The 18,972-nt window shown below is 41.0% G+C and overlaps 2 protein-coding genes across 2 annotated transcripts in view; both read left to right on the top strand.

Annotated features, from left to right (window-relative positions):
- KIF15 (kinesin family member 15) overlaps positions 1-10,567 on the top strand; it is a 35,411-nt gene extending 24,844 nt beyond the window's left edge. Inside the window, exons 25-35 of the mRNA XM_082752208.1 lie at positions 780-884; positions 1,685-1,807; positions 3,258-3,404; positions 4,286-4,393; positions 4,696-4,860; positions 5,319-5,428; positions 6,473-6,545; positions 7,146-7,183; positions 8,844-9,009; positions 9,446-9,577; positions 9,862-10,567. Of these exons, the coding sequence (XP_082608334.1) occupies positions 780-884; positions 1,685-1,807; positions 3,258-3,404; positions 4,286-4,393; positions 4,696-4,860; positions 5,319-5,428; positions 6,473-6,545; positions 7,146-7,183; positions 8,844-9,009; positions 9,446-9,577; positions 9,862-9,924 (1,230 nt within the window). The 3' untranslated portion in view covers positions 9,925-10,567. The remainder of the gene's footprint in view (positions 1-779; positions 885-1,684; positions 1,808-3,257; positions 3,405-4,285; positions 4,394-4,695; positions 4,861-5,318; positions 5,429-6,472; positions 6,546-7,145; positions 7,184-8,843; positions 9,010-9,445; positions 9,578-9,861) is intronic.
- A 1,186-nt stretch (positions 10,568-11,753) lies between these two features.
- TMEM42 (transmembrane protein 42) lies at positions 11,754-18,607 on the top strand (the record flags this gene model as incomplete). The annotated part of the gene is made up of 3 exons (XM_082752748.1): positions 11,754-11,861; positions 16,385-16,531; positions 17,333-18,607. 3 exons carry the CDS (start codon positions 11,754-11,756, stop codon positions 17,474-17,476), a joined length of 399 nt encoding a protein of 132 aa, XP_082608874.1. The 3' UTR covers positions 17,477-18,607.
- Between the last annotated feature and the right edge of the window lie 365 nt (positions 18,608-18,972).

Here is an 18,972-nt window from a genome sequence, read left to right as displayed (position 1 = left end):
TTCCAGTCGGTTTCAGCTGTCTGCTGAACAAAACATTCCATGCAGAAATAACGTATAATACCCCTGGTTAATAATAGGGCTTTCTAGTCTCATCTAGTAATGAGCTAATAGAAAAAGTAAGGAAGGTAATGTAAGAATGTGACTATCTTATTAATAAAATCAAAACACTCCTACATGAAAAGATTGCTCCACCATTTTGAAAGCTTATATAGGAGAAGTTCCCATAGCACAAGCATTTTTTTATGCTGTATGTAAGATGGGTATAAGAAATCACATAATGCTTTTATTATCCAGAATGATGCATTGATAAATTATGGATTTTCCATGCTAAAAATAAAAATTCAATGTGTAAGGTCAGTAGAATCTGGTACTGTCTCAGTGCTGTCATGTTTCTTGTGTGCCTTTTTCCTTTGCAAACATGTTAACCTTAAACTATAGTACTTCTATTCTGTTAGAAACTCAGGACAGCCTGAGACTAAATCTGAGGGCTAGTCTTCTCCTATAATGAACATGGCAGCTTAAGTCTTTATATAAGTGCTTAGAACAAAAGGTAATAATTTAACAACAAATTTCCCTGTTACTCATTTAAATGTGCATATTGGGACCTAATTTTCAAATGTGTTTGAAATTTCAGATTGACAAATAATATACCAAAGAAAGTCTAATACTAAAAAACTGTCTATGTCTTATTTTATACATATATTTTATGTATTTTATGCATGTATTTTATGTTAATTTTTTTTTTTAAAAAAAAAGGAATTAACTTTTTTATGTTGCAGGAAGTTGTAACTGACTTGATGAGACAGATCCAGGAGCTAAGGTCTTCAATTAATCATAAAACCGAGTCCATAGATGGCCTAACAAGAGAGCTGGAGGATATAAATGTATGTTCTGTCATTTTGAAGGACATGGTGTCATTTTTCAGAAATGGAAGGCAATGACATGTCTTATCATGGGTCTCAAACAGCATAACTTGCTGTAGTGTTTTAGAAGGAAACTTCTTTGTTTTGACATGTTGAAATCTTCTGAACATTTTATGCCTGAGGCTGTCTTGAAAACTGAACTCTTTCCACGTGGTGGGTAAAGAGCAGTGTCTCTAAAGGGACCTATTCACATCCTGTAAACTGCTCTCAGCTGACAGTCACATTTAGATTTTCTCAGAAATTGGCAATTTAAGACATGAACAACTGAAGTAGAACCATAAATTCATTTATGAGTGAGGTTTTTTGTAGCTGAGATAACCATGTTCTACATCTGTAAACATATATGAAGAATTAAAGCCGTTTACATGACTTAATAAATACGATTCATCTTTATTAAAATGTTTGGATTGCAAACTCAGAGAACCCATGGAATGCTTTAGATTCCATCTATACGTGTATGAACTATAGGTCCTACGGAGAAAATGTTTACGAGAACAATTTCTGTGTATTACCTGTTTTTATCAATAATGATTTTGATGGTTAATATGTATGTTCTTTTCTATTGTTCTGACTATTCATTATTAAAAATGTCTTGTACAATTTAACAAGTATGATATGGCACAAGTCGTTGACACAGATGAGATTTTTAAACATTGTTTTGTAGTTGTTAGCGTAAAATGTGTGATACGCATTTATTTATATTTGCTAAAGTATTTTGATAGCGTGTTTTCCTAAAATGTTCTAAATTTATTTAATCTTAGTGCAAGTATAATTTTGTTCTGGCTGCAAAAGAAGAAAGCAAAGGAATCATAGAGGATCAGGAGAAGAAGATTGAAGAACTGAGGGAGGCCTTGGAGAGAAAAGAAATAGCAGACAATATTGAGGTAAAAACATTTATGGTGGTGTATTATGATTATTTAACAGATTAATTGGATGTGTTTTTTGCTTAAAATACTTGTGTAAAACTTAACCTCATTTTAATTCAAGCTAAAGCTGGCCAGGCTGCTCTTAAAGGAATTTTTAATGAGATACCTGACAAATTCTGTTAAATTATCACATTACTCAACATAAATATTTTATAAGCTACTTCATTAAAAACCTATGCTAAAAGCCTGGTTTAATTTTTTCAAGGCTGCTGAGGAGTCATCAGCTGAATTTAATGGCAATATTAGATGATGCAGCTGAGAAATTAAAGTAGGTAGAAGAATGTATATTTAACACTCGCTTCCACCACTGCTATGATATGCAATAGCTTCTTTTCTTTACTCATAATTTTAACCAAAAGCTCCACCTGCTGGAAACAGATTTAGAAAGCATGCTTGCTTCAAGTACATCTTTGCCTTTTAAAATTGTACTTTTCTTTTTTAATTTGGTCTTTCCTGTTAACCCCCCTCCCTGTTATTTTTGGTAAACATGTCCTTCAGGCAATGCCAACAGCCTGTCCTTAAAAGTAATTTCAGATTCTACAAGATAATCAGTCACATATGCTATGTCCAATCATAGCACCCATGAAGTCTTCCAGCATTTCCTTCCCAAAAACCTTTCTTAAATACAATTCTGCTAAGGTTAATAAACAGATTATCTTCACTAATTCTCATACCTAACTTTGACATTGACATCCAAACCCAAGTTGCTGGCCAAATGAATTGCTTTCTGTTTTGTGTTTTTTTTTTTTTTTTTTTTTTAACATGCAGGAAACAATTCCTTACACTCAAGGTTAATGGTGTAGTATCTATCTACTGATAAAAGCAGTTTCCCCTTCTTTGACTTTGTACATAAAATACTCCTTCATGCTTTCTTGGTGGACATCATGATCCTGTCAAATCTAGTCCAGGGTACTAGGTATTGCTTCTCCTTCCAGGTTAGCGCATTTGGTGGAAGTATGATGCCCTACCAGATCAGGGATGGGAGTCTAGATCCTAGAATGAATTGAGAGGTATCTGCACAATAGCAATACGTCAAAAGGGCTGTAATCATTGATTCAGTATAGGTTAAAATCTATACATTCTTTTCTGGTTCCTTATTTACAGAATTGTACCTCATTTTATGTTTATGTTAGACTTAAACAGTTGACAATTCTAAACATCTCCCACAAGTATCTCACTGCAACTATATTGCAAGCAAGTTCTCATATTTTTTTTGTGCAGCCCAAACAATGGGCATAGAAAACTTGCCAAAATAAGAAATTTGTAGATGAATGCTTGCTACAATTCACAAAGAAAAAGTGGAGGGAAAAGAGAGGTGCTTGTAGCTGTTGTCACTGCTGGTAGGGTGGATAAAACATCTGCTTTAGAGTAGTAATTGTCTTTTTACTCATCCACTGACTTAAAATAGAGAGACCTTCTGTGTGAAGACTTGCAGCATACCACTGATCAGCTGATAAGACTGACAGAGGCCTCTAAGAAACATGATGCATTGCTTCAGTGTGCACAGCAAGACATAACAAAGAAAGAAGCTTTAATCCAGGAACTCAGGGAACAGGTAAAACAAGGAAATTCTTCCAATAATTAGCTCTGTGGGAGGGAGTTGTGGTTAATAATAGCTTCTGGAAAACATTTTACCTTGTAAAGTTTTAAAGTATCTTGTGCACAGTACTCCTGAAGAGCAATGATTCTTCCTGTAAAATAAAAGTTCACAAGCTTTTGAAAAAAGCCTAGGTAACTTCTAAGTATTTTGGAATATTTTGGTAATGGTATCTTGAGATTGCCTTCACAGTAAAATATTTTTGTAGAGTAAAATTACCTGTGCATATAATGACAGAGTAACCTGAGATTATAAGCAATGTAACCTATGGGGTTACTTTCTTCTCTGCTTAACACTTACCCACAAACATTACCATTATGTAATGGAGATAATTGAGCTCTTTACATGATGCAGACAGAGTGATTTGGAGCCTTTGCAGACCAAAAAGCTACATTAAGCCTTTATGCAAACTTCAACTCCAATTGCTATAACTGTCATAGTGCTAATTAATATATATTTGTGTTGGCAAACACGCTAGTAGGGATATGTTCTTTTTGAAAAGAATAATCCTTTCATCATGTTGACATATCCTTTTTGAGGAAATTGTTTAAATCTATATGCACAAAATCTTTGTAACAAGTCATATTTTGACAAGTAGCTTTTACAAAGAAAATTCAGGTTAGCTACATACAATATATAATGTATGTATGCTTTAAAAAATGCTTATATGCAACTGTTGAATGATTAACATTTATTAGGTAAATATATAAAACAACTATGAAGGTGAAGTCAAAGGTAATCTAAAGTCACTTGTGTACTTGGCTTGCTCAAAATAGAGATGGCTGCTTTATTTTTTGTGAGTGTTAATGATCTAATTTAATTCTTGGGATTTCTAATAGTTGGACAGAATGACAGAAGAACTGGAGAAGAAGAAGAATGAATATGAATTAAAAATGAAGCAAATAGATTGCTTTTTTGTGGACTCATCTTCAGTAACATTTCCCCAGGTATGATGACATTCTTAAGAGGAAACAATTTCCTGATAATAATCATTAGAGTTCATTGAAAAAGACTAATAAAGTTTATGGCATGGCTTCAGACTGGAAGCAGAAATGACTGCATGTCTAAGAATAATCAAATCCTACATACCTTGTTTGTAACTTTAATATATTATTGATGATTTTTGTGTTAGAAATTTATTAACATATGTATCCAATTAGTTATTAAAGCACATAACCAATACATAAGAGAAACAGTTCTTTACTAATAGTTTTGGACTTTTTTTCTGTTTTGCTTTTTAACTTGCCAGTGTCCAAAAACTCCCCCAAATTTTGATGTGAATTTGGCAAAAATTTTAGAAACTCATGAGCAAGAAATAGCTGATCGGAGGGCTTCTGCAATAACTCTGGAACACCTTGTACGTGAACTGAATGAAGAACGAAGAGCTAAAAATGATGAAATTCTGCGGCTTAAGGTACTAAGAGTTAAGCTCTACAGGCAATTTGTAAGGTTAAAGGAAGACCGAGTACAGAGTTCAGATTTTTAATGAGCTCTGCTTCCTACTATGTCCATTAATGCAGGAAGGCAGTTCTTGGTCTTGTCTTTGCCTAGCCACGTAACAAACAGAGACAACTTGCTTAAGACATTCATATGTCTCATTTTTCCCAAGGACTGAGTGACTTCCTGTTCATGAATGTCAGATGGTAACATCTTTGCTAATGAAACTGTTCTAACTTCTTCAAAACCAAATCTGTACTGAAGCTGTAAATGGAAGGGTCATGCAGATCTGTGCCAGGTTTTTGTGCTTTTTTTTTTTTTTTTTGACAAATAGTTTTGTCTTCTGTTTTTACTCAAAAACATGTTCACCCAAAAGTGAAAACAGAAATTTCAGTTTTGTATTCAAATAAATTGTTTCCAATCTCACTTGCTTAGGAACACTTAAGTGAATTGGAGAACTTGCGTTTGGAAATGCAGATATTAGTGGAAAACAACAGGAATTTGCAGAGCCAGCTTACAGAAGCTCAGAGAGTAAGCAAGAACAGGTAAAATAAAATAAAAAACCTGTCTTAAGTTGAAGCAATAAAGTACAATAAACTTAAATGTACAATTTTTATTTGAAATACAATCTTGTGTATTGCTCATGTAATTAGAGATTGATCCAGTCTTTTCTATGAAAATCCATTACTGACTTGTGAATTGTATTGCCTTTAAATCACATATTATTAAATGCAACAAAGTTTTGTAAAGGAAATATGAAACAGAATCTAAAATAATTAGACAAGTAGACATTGCAGTGTATTTTATATTGCCACAATACTTGTGGAGTTACAAATTTTGAAGATATGAAATGTCCAAATGGAGTCAATGTAACTTTATAAAAAGTTAAATGGAACCTGTTCTCCATCAATGTTTTGGAGGGTAAGGAATGAACTTTCTCTGAAAAGATGGCATGCTGCTGTTTACCTCAATGGGAGATTTCATAAACTTTGGTTTGAGCTATAATCTGTACTATTTAATTTTGGACAGAATTATTTTTATTCTGTCTTGTCTTTTTTCTTGGTTTCCTTTCCAATCTTGTAAAGGATTAAATATCCCACTATTTTAAGTCTTGAAAAAAGAAATATTAATTGACAGCAAATAACTCTAGTTATTTAAAGACAAATCATCTTTACGGGGCAACTTAGTAAACAGTAGCTTACAACACCCATATGCTAAGTTGAATTAGGAGTTGAATTTTCTTTGCCTATGAAGTTTATCGAAAACATCTCTGTGCAAGTGAGCACCATCAGGTAATAAAAAGTATACCTTAATCATGAAATTGTCCAAAATATTCAGTTACGTAGTTACTACATTTCTGTTTTCATTAGAGCGCTGGTTTCACTATGTTCTACCCAAGGAAAATGTGATGTTCTTGGAATGTAAAAGTTTTAAACCCTTCTAGTATTGTTTTATGATGATCATTATTCTGAGTCTGAACATGCATCAAGACAGCTACATACATAACAGCTTACTGAAATTAAACTGGTAGTTTTTTCAACTGATTTCCTGTGTTTGTGAAAATCTTTTCTCATTCTTGGACTTCCCAGTGATCAGAAACATACTGATGTTCAGCAACTCAGAGAGAAAGAGGAGGAGATTGCTGAAGAACGACAGGCCAAGGTACATTATCCTTTAAATGTAGTAGTGGCTGTTTCCCTGTTGTGAAATATTACTCATCATGTTTTCTTCTGTTTCATGCCAGTAAAACAAACGTTGATTTTTAGTGAATTCTAACAGATACAGACCCTGGTACTCGCCTCATAAGTTTTCTATCTTGGTCTAACTCCAGTAAACTGAGTGTCAGATTGCACAATAAGATAATGGAGATTCAGGTCACTAAATCTGACTCATCTCACTGAAGTTGGAAAGTGAAGATTGTGTCATTTGCTAACAGCAAGGCTCTGCCAAAGGGAAGCGAATGTCACAGTAGAGGTTGACATGGATCTCCCTGGCAGAGGAACCTCCTGCTAGAGCTCTGCTCTGTGTGAATGAACACAGACATTGCTGTGGGTCATTTGTTCTAGCATGAAATGGAAATATGTCCATACAGCCAGGAGATGAATTTATAGTGAATGTTAGAGATGTGAATTATTTGGTGGTAGGATGATTTTGATAGTTTTTGGAATTAGATACTTGGCATCAGGTAAATAACAAATCATTTTAAATAGATGCACATGCTTTAAGTATTATGAATGTAACTAATATTTTGAACTTTTACAGAATAAAGCAATGGAGGAGATGCTGAAAATGAAAGCAGAGTAAGTTTAATATTACTTATTGAACTGGAGACTTGTATTAAACTCATTAATACCAAATGTTATATTTAAGGAATAGAAGTCCAAGATCCGAAATTATAAAGGATACATTTTAGAAATCTTAACACTTCTACAAAATATGTCAAGTTTTTACTCCTTTTCATCAGTAGGTGGTGGTAGCACCTGTTACTACATTTTCTGAAAGGTTAACAATGTATCAGGGAATACTCTGAAATAGGTGGAACCATAGGAAAAGCATTGATTAGAAGGGACTTAATTTTGAATTGTTCAAAATGATCTACGCTGTAGGGTTTTGAATACTTCTATATGTGATGATTTCTAAGCACATTAATTCCTTTGCAAATGAAATTGAAATACTGTTCACTTCTTTACTAGCATTGTAAATACTTTGAATTATAAACTTCATTTAATTGTTTTTATGCTGTTTGTTGATTATTTTTTTAAATTTCAACTCTAATAGGGAAAACTACTTATGAAAATATTTCTAGACTGTATTTGCACTGACGTGTAAGGAGTCCTAGAAACTCATGAGCCACACCAAGGATGGATAGTAGTCAGGAAATAAAATAAAGAATTAAATTAGTTCAAAGATGCTGTTCCTGTTATTCTTAGCCTAATCTGTATTGCTTCAGGGACTCATAGTGGCTGAATCTCTTAAATGGCAATAACCCAAATAATTAACAGTGTGCTTTCTATGTTAACAACTTCTTTTAGGATGAAGATTATTTTTATGAACACAGTCATTTCAAAAGTAATTCATACTAATTTTTACTGAAGCCCTAGTCTTGAGCAGGGGTTATTTTACTCTTCAATCCATTGCTTTTTCATACTTGTCTGCTCTTTGAAACGTGCTTTGTGATAGTGTTACTGTGTCTCATACAAGCAAATAACGTATAGAGAGGAAAAACAGATTCCTTCTGTAATTGAGGAAATGTTTTGAAAAACATAGTAAATGAATACTATTTTCATACAGTTGGCCTTAAACATCAGGCTTTGGTGAAACAAAACTGATGACACGAAATACTATAATTTATACAATACCTGAATGCAAAACTACAATTGTTCATATCAGTAGACATGCTGCTAAGTTTGATAAGGATTGTAATATTCTGTGAGACTGATAGAATTAAAATATTTTCAGCAGACAAGACACCTATTCAAAGGGGCAGTCCTTATTTTGTTATTAGGCCAGATGAACTTGGACATCTCTGTGGTGTTCAGAGATGTTTCTGAGCAAAAATGGCATTAGGGAAAAGCTACATACAAACAAGCAGTTCAGGGGAAACTTGAACTGCAACAGAGTTCATTGGGCAAATTTACATGCCTTAAGTGAATACTAAGTTATCTTGTAGTCTGATTCTATTTTCTGTTTCGTGAGTGTTGTTCATCCTGGATTAGAAACAGCACGCTTCCCAAAAAGGTCAGTTCCAAAACATGGCCTTGTTTAAAACAGTATTAAGCACAAGAGTTGTGAAGTAGATGTGACTTTTCCTTCTGCTCGCACTGAGTTCTAGGGAAAATAAATTCTGTCAAAAGGATGTCTTTAAAAGTCTACTTCTGTGTCTGAGGCTGACATAGTATTTCTCTTGTATGCCATTTATGTTGGTTTTTCAATATTTTGTGATGCTTTTTTTATTGGCAGATTAGAAGAGACCAAGAATGCTCTCAGAATCAGGGAGAATATTTGTCTTGAAATGACACAGGAGATGGAACGAACTAGAGCTTTGGAGCTGAAAGCATTTCATGAAAAAGAAGAAATTAGATCAAAACTGGAGGAAACGTATGAAGAGAGAGACAGAATTGGAAAGGTTATATGTAATTTTTGTCTTTTATGGTAAAATCTTATTCAGTAGATGTAGAGCTGTTGCTAATTCAATAATATTGTGAATTAGAATTGAATTAGCAATCACAGACCGCCTCTGAAAATGTTTTGTGTAACAGATTAGTTGGTTATATTTGTAATGTTTACTGGTGCACTGGTGAAACACCAGTGGAACTCTGGGTACAGAACTCTGTTAAAGTTTGCAGTACAAATCAAATGATGCGTTTGACCTTAAGAGGCATCTAGTGTAGCACCTGAGGAGACATGCAACAAAGATGTGTTGCCTGGACAGCTAACTCTTGCATCATATGTTACAACAAAGTTGAACATTACTATGTTAAGCAGATCTAAACGAGATATTTTGTCCGAAAAGGGAAGGATGGTCTAAAGCAAGATGTACACTATGTATTTACTAATTACAGGAAATGGACTTGCTGAGGAAGCAAGTTAACACTCTTGCTGAGGAAAATGGGAAATTACTTGGTCATCAAAATCTAAACCAGAAGATTCAGTATCTTGTGAAACTGAAGAAAGATTACGCTAAACTTACTGAGGTAAGTTTCAGAGAGTACAGTACAGATGGAGTAATGATGTGATGTAGAGGACAGCAAAGTTCAAAACTTTCCAAAACATTCTTGCTCTTCTGTTTCAGAGTAATAGACACCTCTGAACTTATACAGCTGTGTAGGTCATGGCCGGTCTGCCTCTTCACGGTCCCCCAAACAAGAATTACCTTTTTATTTCCTCAAGTGTTCAAAACGCTTGGACAAATAGTCATCATTTACTTATAAATATGAAATATGAAAAATTCTAAATATCTTTTTTTTCTGTTTTACAGGAGACTGAGAAACTACGAGTTGAAAATGCTTTCTTGAAAGAAACTAAAAGATTTCACATGTAGATATCATATAGATCAGCTATAATGACACACAAAAACCTGCAAAGCTCTGTGTTTCAAGTGTACAGCATAAGCAAAAGCCAGTTGTCAAACTTCACTGTTGCTGTTGAGTGTTGTCTGCTGTACTCGGAACAATCAAATTTTTTTTTTTTCTTGCTAGTAACAACTTTTAGTGAAGAACTTTGCTTAACTAAGTGGGCAGCTTTCATCGACATATTAATACCTTCCTATTGAAGGGGTTCTGTAACTCTTCAAAATGTGATTTTTGTATAGGTGCTGCAAGATATGTCCTGAGTTTTTTTATACTTTGTTAGGGAAAAGCTTTCTCTCTGGAAACATACTAGGACTCCTTATTCCTTCCATGCTTTTATTCAGGTCCCTGCTGAAATCTTCTGAAATGCTACTTTTTCTACCTGAGCTGAATTTTTAAAGGCATAATTTCTTTGATTTTTTTATTATCTTAAAGGAGGGATGTTTGTAGTGAGTTAAAATGAACTTATCAAATTTAATAACTGTTAATACTTACTCGTTTTCAAAATGCTAATTATATGTAGTCTGTTCAATAAAGGAGAAATATGACCATACTGGATTTGTAAATAAAACTGTAAATATATTTTGGCTTTTGTATTCTTCTTTCTCTATTTGAAATTAAAATGCTTTCAAAAAACTATTTTTCTCCAGTGCATAATTCCAGCAGATTTTGAAATCATATCCTACAGTGCTTATATAAAAGTGTTTTGCAACACTTTTCTTATCAAACAGAAGATAGAAATGTTAAGAAACAGTCTGAAGCTATGCAAAACATTTTAGGAATACAGTATAAATTGCCTTAATCACAATTAAGATAGGGAACTGTAGCAAATAACAAATTTATTAGCAGAACACAAACCTCTGATGTATATTGTTACAGTAAATGTTTGGTTTTACCATTTTTCACAGTAAGTCCCAGTTTTGGCTATTTTGTACAATGCTGTGTCTGCCCACAACTGATGGGGCAAAAGGCAGCAATGGTGTGCCATCTACAGCGTCCTACACGTCCTAGGAAGCTTCTTTGGTATTTGACTGAAGAAAGGGCTCATCTAAAAACTTAAAGGTCACTTACTGCTGCAGCTTTTTTTTTCCCCACTTTAGTGGTGGCGTGGAGTATATAAGTCAGAAGCTGAACGTACACTGAGGAGTTTGTTTGCTCTGCAGACAACTAGCAGCAGGTTAGAATTAAGAGTGCTTGTAATCTGCTGGAGAGCAGAGTGAGGCCCACAAACCTGTGCCCTGGGGGCATTTGCTGCAACCCTAGAAAACAGCAATACCCAACCTGCCTCAGCCCAACTGCATGTCCTGGGGTATTGACCTCTGACTGCTTTAGGGTTAGAAAAGGCCTTCAAGATTATCTGGTCCAGCTGTGCCCCTACCATTGTCACCCATGTCCCTACGCACCACGTCCAACCTTTCCCTGAACACCCCCAGGGACAGTGACTCCACCACCTCCCTGGGCAACCCGTTCCAATGCCTGGCTGCTCTTTCTGAGAAGAAATGTCTCCTAATTTCCAGCCTAAACCTCCCCTGGTGCAACTTGAGGCCATTCCCTCTAGTCCTATCACTGATTATCTGCCAGAAGAGGCCGACGCCAGCTCCTCACCCCTTCCTTTCAGGTACCTGCGGAGACCAATAAGTCCTCCCCCGAGCCTCCTCTCCCCCAGACCAAACCCCCCCAGCTCCCCCAGCCGCTCCTCACGCTGTGTCCTCGCAGACACCACTTCCGTGCGCCCCGGAGCAGCGCAGAGCCCAGCCCTTCCCCTTCCCTTTCCCTTCCCTCAGCTCCTCCCGGGGCCGCCATGCGGGCGGCGGTGGCGGCAGCGGCCGCGGGGCTGCTGGGGGCGGCGGCGGCGGCGGCGGCGAAGCTGGCGCTGGGGGCGCGTCCCCTGAGGGGCGCCGGAGGCTGGGTAAGGCGGCAGGAAGGAAGGAAGGAAGGAAGGAAGGAAGGAAGGAAGGAAGGAAAAAAGGAAGGAAAAGGAGGGCGAAATGGCCGCCGCTCGGCCCCTCCCTGCCGGCAGGGCTTGCTGGGGCTGCCCTGCCCCATTCCTTGGATGGGGAATGTGGGGCTGGTGCTGGAGAGCTGCGGGAAGGGTGGCTGTAGGAATGAAGAGCGAGTGGAGTGAAGCAAGGCTGATAGGGTGGGAATGCACTGGGGAGCCTTCTCTGTTCAGCCTTGTCCGCTCGTGGCAGGAGCTGTGAGGAGGTGGAGCAGGCAGCTTGGCTCATCCGATGTGCTCACTTGGGATGAGCTGAATCACGGCGGGGTTTCTCAAACCCCACTGTGCGAAAGGTCAGGTCGGGCTGCTGGCCTTTCACCTTAAAAAGTGGTCGGTGTCCTCGCCTGCACGAGGTGAGCTCTAGGACAGGCACGACGAAGGTGGAGATGCACAAAACGTGCTGGGTTTTGAGGTAGGCAGCAGGAGCGGATCCTGAAAACAAACTGAGAAGACCAGGCAAAGAGCAGGGGTTGGTATTCATGTGGCAAATGTACATTTGGACTTGAAATTCAAAGGAGTGCCCAGAACACAAAATATATCTGAAAAAAAAATAAATAAATATTATAATAATCCAGCCCTGTATCAGGATAAAAGAAAATCAACTTGTGTGTTTATTGGAGATGGTTAAAAATAATAATAATAATAATAAACCCTCCGTACTCACCAATCCTGTAGATCCTTTCTGATATATCAAAATGATATAGGGAAGGGAAATTAAAAATTTTAAATCCTGTTACTCTCTCTGATCCCTCCCCAAAAGATGTTGCTCTGCACTGACAGAAAAGCAGAGTGTGGAATTACTTTAAATGTTGACAGCATATTTTCTGAGTATTTTCCTCCTTTGAAACTTACAGAAATACTGCCCATTTACTGATCTTTTTAGAAGGTGGCATGAGAAAGTGTGTCCATGAGGAGGAGTGTTGCCAGCAAGTCAAGGGGGGTGATCCCCTCTGCTCAGCACTGTGCTGTCTGACTCTCCCCAGTACAAGAGAGACACAGAGCTACTGAAGGAGGTCCAGCCAAGGGCCACGAATTTGGTGAAGGGCCTGGAGCACCTCTCTGTGAGGAGAGGCAGAGGGAGCTGGGACTGTTCAGTCTGAAGAAGAGGAGGCTCGGGGGATCTCATCAATGTCTGTGAACACCTCAAGGGAGGGTACAGAGAGGATGGAGCCAGGCTTTTTCCAGTGGTACCCGGTGCCCAGAGGCAATGGGCATGAACTGAACACAGGAGGTTCCCTCTGAACACCAGGAAGCACTGCGTGGGTGAGGGAGCACTGGTACGGGTTGCCCAGAGAGGTTGTGTTGTCTTCTCTTGGAGATTCAGAAGCCCTTTGAGCATGGTCCTGGGCATCAGCTCTAGCTGACCCTTCTTGAGCTGGGAGCTTGGACAAGGTGAGCTCCAGAGGTCCCTTCCAACCTCAACCATGCTCCTATTCCATGACTGTTTTGTTTTTCTGAACAAATTGGTTCCTCCAGTTACTTTTCAGGTCCATTCTAGGCAATGATTATGAACTAAATTAATCAGTCCAGATGTAAAACTGACAATTTCAGGTAAATGGCAGTTTTCCAAGTAGCTTAAATCATACAGGACCACATGTAAACATTTCAGAGGGCTTGCTGCTTGCTTGACTCCTATGCACTTGCTACGAAGGCATTTCTGCAGAGCAGCCACAGACAAACAAAGGTTCAAGTTCTGTGTTTGAGGAAGAATAAAGGAATCTGAAAACAGATCAAGCGAGTAGCCATCACTTATACAATACGGAACGTGGCAGCAAATGTTAAAAAATATATTAGTGTTTTGACGTAGAGTATCAGGATACTTGACAGCAGCACAAGGATGGATTTCCAGGTCAGACGGATGTGTTGTGGTGGACCAGCCTGAGAGCGACCTGACTACAAGGGGTCATTTCACTTGAACAAAACCTTTTCTTTACTTTCCCCTCTGCCCTGCCAAATTCCATCTAAATTTACTTCTGCCATTTCATCAGTGATTCTGGATTATCTGAAATGTACACTGAAATTAATCTCGTCTTAGAAAAGCAATCAGAACAGTAATCTTTGACTCACTGGGCTGGCTCTGCTGAGCCCTTGGCAGGGGAGGAATTACACCTCCGTCCTTCCTTGTGGGGAGCACCCGGGGATGTTCCCATCTCCACACCTGTGTGCCACTGCAGTGACCACTCCTCTGCCTGGGATGCGGAGGGACTCGACTTCTCTGCAACACCTTCCTTCTGGGCCTGTGCCACCTCCAGAGCATGCCGCAGCCGATATCTGTGGCTCTGGGACAGAAGTTCAACAATGGGTTGTGGGTTGCTTGTGAAGATAGCATAGCTGCTGTGATGGTGGGAGCCAGCTTTGTGCCACCACTGGTAGACTCACAGAGTAATTCAGGTTAGGCAGGACCTCCAGAGGTCTCTTGTCCAATCTCATTAGGGCTAACTGGTTGCTCATGGCCCTCTCCAGTCAAGTTTTGAATGCCTGCAGGGTTAAAGAGCTCATAATCTCTGCTTCAGTGTTTGGTCACCTTTGTTTTTCCCGATATTATATCAACATTTCACCTTTTCTAACCTTGACTATCTGCCCCTTGTCAAATCACAACAAACCCTAGAGAAGAGCTTGGCTCTACCTTCTCTACACCCTCTGGTGGGTAGCTGGAGATAGTAATGAGATATTTTTCTTAACAGTCCTAACAATCCTAAGGCCCCTTTTCTTAACAGTCAACCACGGTAGGCTCTTTCTGATCCAGAGCAGAATATGCTGAATTTAGGTAGAACATGGAGAATTTTCTTCCTGTCTTCCAAATCTACCAACCCACTAGAGGCATACGTGGACACACACAGGTGCAAGGTAGCGCCGCCTGTCAACCCAGGCAGAGCGTGAGGCCAGGGATAAGGAGCCACCACAGAGGTCATCAGGCAAAGTCCATCCCGTGGCAAACCATAACATGGCAGCAGGCTTCTTCCTCAAAGGACGGGTAGTGTGTGGGCACGGCTGGCCCTGTGATCCTTCTAGGCAGGGTTTGACAGGACGGCGGCGTGTCGGGGCGAAGGGCCTCGTGCCGCAAAGCGCTTTGCAGGTGGGAATTGTTCGGGAGTGTTTGCTGTTGCCCTGATAAAGTCGGAGGCCTTTGCCACCAAGGTGGCCAAACACATGACCTCCGTGGGGTGGGGTTAGCTTTGAAGAGCTTGTGCTAGCGGTCGAGCGGGGTTTTCCTTCATGACCTTTTCCTTTAAGGTTGAACTCGCTTCAGAAAGCCCTGTGACCTGCCCTGGCTCATGGTTAATTATGTCTTCTTCTGGGCAGGAGCACAAGGTGGCTGGTGGCCCCGGTGGCCAGGGTGGCTGGCACAGGGAGGGCACAGTGCAGCCCTTCCTGCGGGGCAGGTGCCACCCAAGCCATGTTTGTGGGTGGCTTCACACCTCCAGTTCCGTCTGCCTCGAGGCTGATCCCACCGCGGCCTTTTGTTGACCAAGAGAGGCGATGGGCCGTGAAGGCATGATCGCTATGGGCTGAGGCAAAGCCTCGCTGTTCCTCATCGCTGTGTGCTCCCTGAGTGTTGGCAGGAGTTGTTCTGCCTCTGGCTTCCTCCCCTGGTGCCACAACACCCAGGGGCTACGGAGATGGCCACAGCTGCAAGAACTGCGGATGTGGGGGAGAGGGAAGATGGTAAAGGCTATTTAAGCAAAACCGTGCCCTTTTTCCAGACTGAGGCTGTTATATGTCTTGTCGGGTCACCTAAGGACCTTTTACTCGTGAGAACCTCGTTGGCTTTGAGGGCCCTAGAGTTCAGAGGTGGTTTAATGCCTATTAAATGCTGGTGCTCTCGGTAAACCTGCTCTCCAGAGAGCATGTAAAATAAGGCACAAGGCCCCTTAGCTCTCATTTTCCTCCCAGAGGACCCCGATCTGCCTTTACTGCAGCAGGCAGGCAGGTCAGCAGGAGGCAGTGAGGGCAGGTGGTTTGGGCCCACACAGGACTCAGCCCAAAAACACAGCGGACAGAGCCTGGGCCATACGCAGTGCTGGCACATGCAGCGTCTGCGTTCCTCTCTGCAGGGGTGAATTTGACCCTTTCCCATACATCTGGTGATGACTGAAGGGCATTTCACTGGATTGTGTGTGAACCAGCTCACGAGGTCAGGAGCTTTCTGGACTTTGGCTGCTGGTATGACAGCCTCTATATGCTGTCCCGGCTCTTCTCAGTTTATAGTCTGAGGCTGGATTCACAGCAGGACGCCTCAAACACACTCCATCCAGAGCTGTTTTCCTGCTTCTGTTGTCTTCTGTGGCTTAATGTATTCATCTCCATGTGATACCATCTGTAACTCAGTTTCAAGCCCATGCCGTTTGGTTTTGCTCCAAAGTGCCCATGAGGTAGCGAGGCTGAATAAGCAGTCAGTAAAAATAAGCGGGTTTTCCCCTTTTGTCCTGCAGCTGCCTGTGCTGCTTCGCGTAGGCTGCATTGGCTTGGTGTGCGCCTGCAATGCAGTCATGTGGACGGTCTTTGCAAAAGCCCTGCGACTCTCCTCCTCCTCGGCTACTGCCTCTGTGACAACAACAGCCACCAACTTCATCTCTTCGGTAAGTAAATTCATTTCCCGAGGTGCTGGAGCCTAGAGGAGTACAGTGATGTGGGAACGGTGATGCTGGCTGCAAAGGGAGATGTAAGTATCCCTGCAGAGGCAGCTGTGAAATAATTATATCAGCCCTCAGCTGCCGTACCTGTTCTTCACACAGAGGCTATAATATTTTCAAGGGTGGTGCAGGATGAAGAGCATTGCTGCCAAGAACCATACCTTGCAGCAGCTGTAACATGTAAAGAAATTTTCTAATTGCTGATGAGACTTTGGGCTGGGAGCACTGTTTTGTTTTGCTTTTGCTTTAGTGAAATCTCACCGGTGACAAGCCAAAGCCACCCTAACTGTGTGTGAGGACGCACTGTCTCTAAGTGACAGCAGGAACATTTTTGACCCACAGGTTTTTTTCTGCTTGCGTTTCTGTCTCACAAGCTGTCAATCTGGCTTCTGTGCTCCAACATTTTGCAGCCAGCTCACAACCTTGTCCGAAACACTCTCCAATGAGAGGGGCTGTGTTTTTATGGACTGGAGTAGAGACTTGGTTCCTGAGAGGTGCTGGCAAGGCAACAAAGTATGTGTGCAGCTACCAAAATCCTGGTTGGGGACCACCATCTGGCTGCACTTCCAGGCTGGGTGATGCAGTAGGTTGTCTCCAGCATCATCAGCAGCTATTTTTTAGTGGTGGTGTTTTTCCTAGGCAGGCTCCCCCAGCTGAAGTCCCCACAGCCCTGGGGAGGAGCTGACAGCACAGAGGGCTTTGGGACAGCTCAGCCCAGCAAAGCTTTGTCTTTTTCTTTTCCTTCAGGCCATCCTGGGCAAGCTTCTCTTTGGGGAGACGTGGACACCTGTGTGGTGGGTTGGCCTCGCCATGACGCTCTGTGGCCTTTTTCTGCTGCACACTGCTGCGCCTCGACCAGCGCCACTCCCAGCAGAGAAGAAGGAGACGTGAGGGTCTTTCCTCCTCCATTTTCAGCCTGGATAACACCTCAGCTATTGCCACTGCCAGGTCCTAATCAGATCCTCACCCCATGTACTTTCTCCTAATTCAGCACTGGAGCCAGCCAGGCACCTACAGACTTGCTAACCCCCCTTGCACGCTTCTCCACCAATTTGCAAAGTCATGCACATTGCATCTGCCATGTTCAGCCTGTGCAGCCGTTCCCAGGTGCCTGGTGGAGGTGTGGGAACAGCGACTACTTGGGAGAGAGCTGATCAGTTCTGAGTCAGTCGTCTGGAAACCGGAGCCAGAGGCTTATCAGCCACCCCTCCTCTTCACACCCTGTGGTGATGGAGCCTTCCCCATTCAGGGACGGAAGGTAGAAAGTAAACATGGTGCCTATGGAAGGTGCCTGTGCATTGGTACTTTTCCATAAGATGAACTACCCCAAAATGGAAAAGCGAACAGAATTTTGTGCTGAATGCTGCAGACATTTCTACTCTGCTGGTGATGATTTTCCTTGCTGCCTCTTGAAGAGGCCCCGTGCTTGCCCCAGGTTCCCATTGCCTGGAAGATGTTGGAGCATTCCATGAATTCCTTCAGGTTCCCCTATCACACACACCTGTTAACTTGCCATTTGCATCTGATGTCCGTAATTCCCGCTCTCCCATTCCTGACATGTTACTCATTGTAAGGTTGCTTTTTCCTTTAACTTCTTGACCAGCACTGATATTTTGATTGCCACTCCTGGTTTCTATAGGTCAAACTGTAATTTTGGGAGAGTACCTATGAACAGACAGCTGTTTTCATTAAGAGTGTCCATGTTTGACGCACCTCCCTCCCCATTTAAGCTGACAGTTACTCTAAGTGGAAATGGAGTTTCTCAAGCAACATTTTTTTATACCTCTGGATGATACTGTTTTCCATTTGTGCAATGTAATTAAATAGTTCATTGGTACCCCACTCGTGCTAAATTTTGGGTGGATGATTGCTCTTCGTTGTCAGGATGACAACGTATGCCTGTCAATACATTACATGTGTCAAGAATCATCCTTTCTAAGGTGTTGGCTTCTTTCCCTTGCCCGCACATGCTTGTCATCCTTGGTAATTTTTTATTGCAATCCTAATAAAGAATCATAATGATGCCTAAAAATGTATGCATCATGCTGGTGATACCACTTGTTTGCTCTGGGCTTGCCATGCTGTCCACGTCTTCTTGTAACTGCAGAAGGTGAGTCACGGTTGTGGCATGTGCAGAAAACCCAAGGACACATTTGTGTGAGCCTCATTATTGGAACCTGTGAGGTTTGTCGCAACTGACAGATTGGCTCCATGCCCAACAGGATTGTAAAAATAGACTTGCCGGTGGAGATGCCACTGGAGATGGGTTTGTGCCTTTTCCTTCATTGTATCAGAAAGCAAAAAAGTCCCCGTGCCCTTGCGCTAGGTCCCCTGCTTCAAGAGAGTGCCCTGACTCCTCGTATCTGCCACCCGTGTCCTGAGAGGTG

This window comes from Aythya marila, assembly GCF_965140915.1.
Source record: "Aythya marila genome assembly, chromosome: 2".
Classification (NCBI taxonomy): Eukaryota; Metazoa; Chordata; class Aves; order Anseriformes; family Anatidae; genus Aythya; species Aythya marila.
This window is presented reverse-complemented; position numbering and strand designations above follow the sequence as displayed.